This window comes from Otolemur garnettii, unplaced genomic scaffold (assembly GCF_000181295.1).
Source record: "Otolemur garnettii isolate 467f Iridium unplaced genomic scaffold, OtoGar3 scaffold00018, whole genome shotgun sequence".
Taxonomy (NCBI): Eukaryota; Metazoa; Chordata; class Mammalia; order Primates; family Galagidae; genus Otolemur; species Otolemur garnettii.
The window spans coordinates 23,029,171-23,034,723 of record NW_003852413.1 but is presented as its reverse complement, the minus strand read 5'-3'; the positions used below and the strand labels follow the sequence as shown (position 1 = coordinate 23,034,723).

At 36.5% G+C, this 5,553-nt stretch overlaps 1 protein-coding gene across 1 annotated transcript in view; it reads right to left on the bottom strand.

Annotated features, from left to right (window-relative positions):
* Window positions 1-4,087: 4,087 nt before the first annotated feature.
* The window catches only part of LOC100962351 (keratin, high-sulfur matrix protein, B2C-like), a 3,996-nt gene continuing 2,530 nt past the window's right edge, over window positions 4,088-5,553 (bottom strand). Inside the window, exon 2 of the mRNA XM_012802968.1 lies at window positions 4,088-4,478. Within this exon, the coding sequence (XP_012658422.1) occupies window positions 4,088-4,474 (387 nt within the window). The 5' untranslated portion in view covers window positions 4,475-4,478. The remainder of the gene's footprint in view (window positions 4,479-5,553) is intronic.

The window sequence follows — 5,553 nt, the reverse complement described above, 5'->3', positions numbered from 1 at the left end:
TAAGATCTAAAATAGTTGAGCTTGAAGTGGCAGAAGTAGAATGGTGGTTAACAGGGGGTGGAGTGGGGAGAGATGTAAGTAGATATTGGTCAAAGGATATAAAACTTCATATACATGGGAGGAATAATTTCAAGATATGTGCTGTACAACATGGTGACTATAATTAATGACAATGTACTGTATTATTGAGAATTACTAAGAGAATATTTTTTGTTCTCCTCCCCAAAAAAGTTTGCGAGTTAATGTTAATGCATATGGTGTATTATTGCCAAAAGTATACATATTTCAAAGCAAAGTGTTGTACATAATAAATATATATAATTTGTCAATTTAAATGAATGAATTAATGAAAGAATGAGAAAATATTGTAATTTGACCATATATATGAGGGCTTATTTCTGAGCTTTCTATTCTATTCCATTGATCTATATATGTCTCTCTATGTCAGTTCCACACTTTGCTTTTGCTTATGCTTTGGTACACAAAAAATGTGTATAATTTCTAGGAATTTATCCATTTCACCTATATTATACAATTTATAGGTGTATCCTACAATCATCAAAAACTGTTATGATTATTGTAGTATTGTAATAAATTTTGAAATTGGGAAGCGTAAACCCACTTGGCTCTTTTCTTTCAAGATCATTTTGGCTATTTGGAACCCCTTTTGATTCCACACAAATTTAAGGATGAATTTTTCTATTTCTGCAAAAAGTACTATTGGGATATTGATAGGGAGTACATTGAATCTATAGATTCTTTGGGTAGTATTGACATCTTAGCAATATTAAGTTTCTCAATCCATGAACCTGGTATATCTTCCCACACATTTGCAACTTCTTTAATTAATTAATTAATTATTTTTTTGCAGTTTTTGACCAGGGCTGGGTTTGAACCCACCACTTCCAGTATATGGGGCTGGCACCCTATTCCTTGAACCACAGGCACTGCCCATCTTCTTTAATTTATTTCAGCAGTATTTTGTAGTTTCTGTTGTGCAAGTCTTCAAGTCTTTTCTGTCCTTGATTAAGTTTGTTTCTAAACATTTTATTATTTTAGATGGTATTGCAAGAGGAAATTAAAAAATATTAATGTATAGAAATGCAACTGACTTATGTGTTGATATTATATCTGCAACTTTACCAACTTTGTTAATTCTAATAGATTTATTATTTTTTTTTTGGAATGGAATCATTAGGGTTTTCTACATATAAGGTCATGTCTATTAACAGATATAATTTGTTTTTTCTTTCCAATTCAGTTGTCTTTTATTTCTCTTTCTTGCCTAATTGCTTTGGCTGGGACTTCTAGTCCTATGATAAATACAATGGGCAAAAGTGGGCACATTTGTCTTGTTTCTCATCTTAGAGGAAACGTTTTCAGTCTTTCACTGTTGATTATGATATTAGCTCTGGGGTTTTCATATATGACTTTTAATATGTTGAAGTAGTTCCTTCTATGCCTGGTTTATTGAGGCTTTTATTTTTATTAGTAAAGGGTTTTGCATTTTGTCAAGTGCTTTTTCTACACTGAGATGACCATGAATTTTTTCTTTATTCTGTTAATGCAGTGTATTACATTGATTGATTTTTATACGTTGAACCATCCTTGCATTCTAGGATAAAATCTTACTTGGTTAAAGCATTTAATCCTTTTAAAAAGCGGTTGAATTCTGTTTGCTAGTGTTTTTTTGGGATTTTTTATGATGAATGTTCATTAGGAATATTGGTCTGTAGTTTTCTTACAATGGCTTTCTCTGGCATTGGTATTAGGGTGGTGCCAGCCTCATAGAATGAGTTTGGAAGTGTTTTACCCTCTTAATTTTCTGAAAGAGTTGGAGGAGGATCGGTGTTATTTTTTTCTTTAAATGTTAGATTTAATTCACCAATGAAGCCATCTGCATCTGAGTTTTTCTCTGTTAGAAGGCTTTTTGATTACTGATTCCATATCCCTGTTAGTTACAGGTCTGTTAAGATTTTCCATTTCTTCATGATTAAGTTTGTAGGTTGTGTGTTTATCCATTTCATCTAGATTATATGATTTTTTGCTGTATCATATACATATTAGTATTCTTTTAATAGCTGTATAATATTCCAAAGCCTGATCATACCATAATTTATTCAATCATGCCCTTGATACTACATAAAGCCTTGATCATGTTTAGCTCATGCTTTTGTACACAAAAAATGGGTATAATTTCTAGGAATTTATCCATTTCACCTATATGATACACTTTATAGGTGTATCCTACAATCATCAAATTTTAAGCTGAAAGGGACTTTAAATGGATCCAGCTTTAGGTGATTAGGGATGGTCACATGATATATGGGACCAAGCTTTTAACTAAGAACTAAATTAATCAAACTAAATGGGCTTCTCAAACAGGTTCTTACCACTAAATGACTGTCTGACCTCAGAAAAATCACTTAATCCATCTGGATATTGGTTTATTGATCTGTAACATGAGAGGATTTCTCAGACACATTCCAGGGCTAACACTGCTCTCCCAGATCATTCATTCCTTAAGAGCGTAATCTGACCACACCTAATTCACTTTGGGATCCTGTGTAGTGCCTTATACATTATTTTGTGTGTAGAGATTCAGTAAATGCTTACTGAATACATGAGGGGATGAATAGTTCTCAACCTGTAGTGATGATGAAAAGCCGAGTTTGCATTTTTGCCCATGTCACTTGTGATTTTATCTTTTCTCCCAGCAGTAGCTGTTTAGGTAGTGACAAGTGAATGGGATTGGTGGGTAGTTAGAATCAAGGGGCTAGAACATTTTTCATTTCTGTTGTTCATGGGTATTTTCTGGATTGAATGAGGTTTCTAAATACTATGTCAGGGAAATCAATATTTTGCTCCTTTGTGTACATCTTATCCTTTATGCATGCCTTCTAATTGCTAGATTTTCATTAGCCCTTGAATCAAGCACTGTAGCTTGTACCTAAGTTAAAAAAGAAAATACCTTCTGTACCTCCTAGTTCTAAGTCTGAGAAACCATGAATTAATACTGATCCTTGTCCATAAAACTACCTACACCTATGAAATATTCCCTAGAATTTGTGTTTAAATGCTTATAAATTTATTGTGTATGTGTATTATTATACATAAATACACATTTATGTTTCTGCAAGTGAACATGTTAAACCAAAGTAGATGTGTTATTTATAAAAATAAAGCAAAACCTTTGTTATGCTCACTTCCTGTATAGAAACTGGGGGGGGAAAAAGAGTTTAGAGTAAAAAACTCCATCTTATTGAGAACACACATTTTCAGAGAGGCTTCCCTAGCTTCTGTTTCTCTTGCTATGTCCTACAAGACTATGTGATGTGTCAGCAAACATTTCCATTGTTTGAGGATTGTCCAGAACGTCATTCCTCTAACAGACAGGAAAAATAAGTAATATTATGGCTCTAGATTAAGAGATCTTGGCTTCTATAATTTTCTGTTTTGAAAGCACTGTTTGAGGTCAGGATAGGCCCCAAGGAACTGCCTTTTCTGTATATTTTTATATGAATTAACCTCTCCTAGACTTTTCCAAATTTCTATTATATATCAGAAGAGCAATGTGGGATGTCTAAAACAGATTAAAATCTTCTGTATGACTTTCTGTGAAATATACATTATGAATACACTCAATGAAAAGAAAGGATGTTTTCTGCACCAATAGATATAATTTATTAGACTTTGGTATATGATTCCCCATTTATAGAAAGTGCAATTTGTAGAATGTAGAACAGAGGAGGTGAATATATGTGAGAAGGCTAATGATTCTTCTATGGCCTTGGCAGCACTGAGCCTGAGTGTAGGTTGAATGCCTGCTGAGGGTCAATCCCCTGGTAAAATTGTTTTTTCATTTCTTTGGTAAATTTATATTTTGGCATCCTCAGAGAGAAGATCAAGGTCTTTCCAGTGTTGAATCAGATAGGCCTGAGAACTAAAAATATTTGGTAACCCCCATAACAAAAGTCAGATAAAAGTTCAAGATTTTGTTAGTGGCCCAACAGAGCTTGAAGAGATAATTAGTTCATGGATTGAGACGACAGTTGAAACTTCAAGTTGAAAATCAGCAACCTGGCTTTTAACAGGTGGGCTCACAGCAGGTGGGCTCACAGCAGCAGGCGGGGCGGCAGCAGGACTGTCCACAGTAGGATGGGCGGCAGCACGCGGCCTGGGCATGGTGCAGCTGGCAGCAGGTAGGGGGTGTGCAGCTCACCACGCAGCAAGGGGGCACGCAGGTGCCCTCCACCCGGCAGTCTGGGCGGCACCCCCGGGTGCGGCTGCTCACAGCTCCACAGCCAGTACCACAGCTGGTTCCACAGCGGCTGGTCTGGCAGCAGGTTGGCTGGCAGCAGCTGGTCTGGAGGCAGGTTGGCTGGCAGCAGCTGGGCTGGCAGCAGCTAGAGCCACAGGTCCCACTGGTAGAGCAGCTGGGGAATCCACAGAAGCTGGTGGAGCAGCAGGCCATGATGTCAGCAATTGCTCTGAGGGTTGGGTTGCTTGGAGAAGATTTTTACTTTTGGTGGTGATTTCCACATTGGGCCTTTTATAAGCCTTGACCAGCTCCTATTTACCTAATTCTTAAAGTTTCTTCCTTATTATGTTTAAGTAATTTGGCCCCTGACTGATAATTGGCCTGCCCCTGAGTTATTTGTTTAGCCTTCAAGTATAATCAAAGTTGATTATGTTTGATCTTTGACTAGGCTTCTTTACCATGACATTTAGCTTTACCATGACCTTTACCATTATCTTTCATTAGGAACCTAGTCCCTAACCCCCCCCCCAATATTTGTTAAAATTTCTTTATTACCAAAAAAAAACTGACTGATACTTCACCTTTGAGGAGTGTCAATATCACTTGCTGTTGATCTTTGCAACTGGACTCTCAGGTCTTACCATACTGTTGAATTCCATGTGTCCTCCAGTTTTGACTGACTGTAAGCCCTTCTCATCTTCACTTAAACTGTGAAGACTAGATTTGGTTAGCCAGAAAGGGATGCTTTGGGGGGGGAGGGGCCTGGAAAACTTTGGATGAACATATTTGGAGCACGCATTACATGCCTAAATGGTTCTGGGTCAGTCACATGTGTCAGTTCACTGAATTTTCACAGCAGTCCTAAGGGGTAAGTGTCACTGTCACTGCCATCACCCACATGAAGAAACTAAGTGACAGAGAGATTTTGGTAACTTGCCCAAGGTCTCACTAATAAATGGTCAATCTGAAATTTGGACCCAAACCATATAACCCCATACTAAGCCTCTTTCTCTGTTTTGTAATGTATTTACATAGCTGTTTAAGGAAAATCAGAGGGTGAAAGCAAGAGGTAAAAACTTGACCCGTTTTTTACAGATTCTTTTAAGAGTAAAGGGAAGGAGGGCAGAGCTTAGGCAGAGCTATTGAGATTTATATATTTTGTTTTCTAATAGCATAATAAACACATTTTGAGAAAATCTCAAGTGCTAAAGAAGTTAATCTATCTGATTTGTAACTTCAATCTAATCTTTTAGGATATTCTATAGATTTCAATGCTCTTAACAATATAAAAA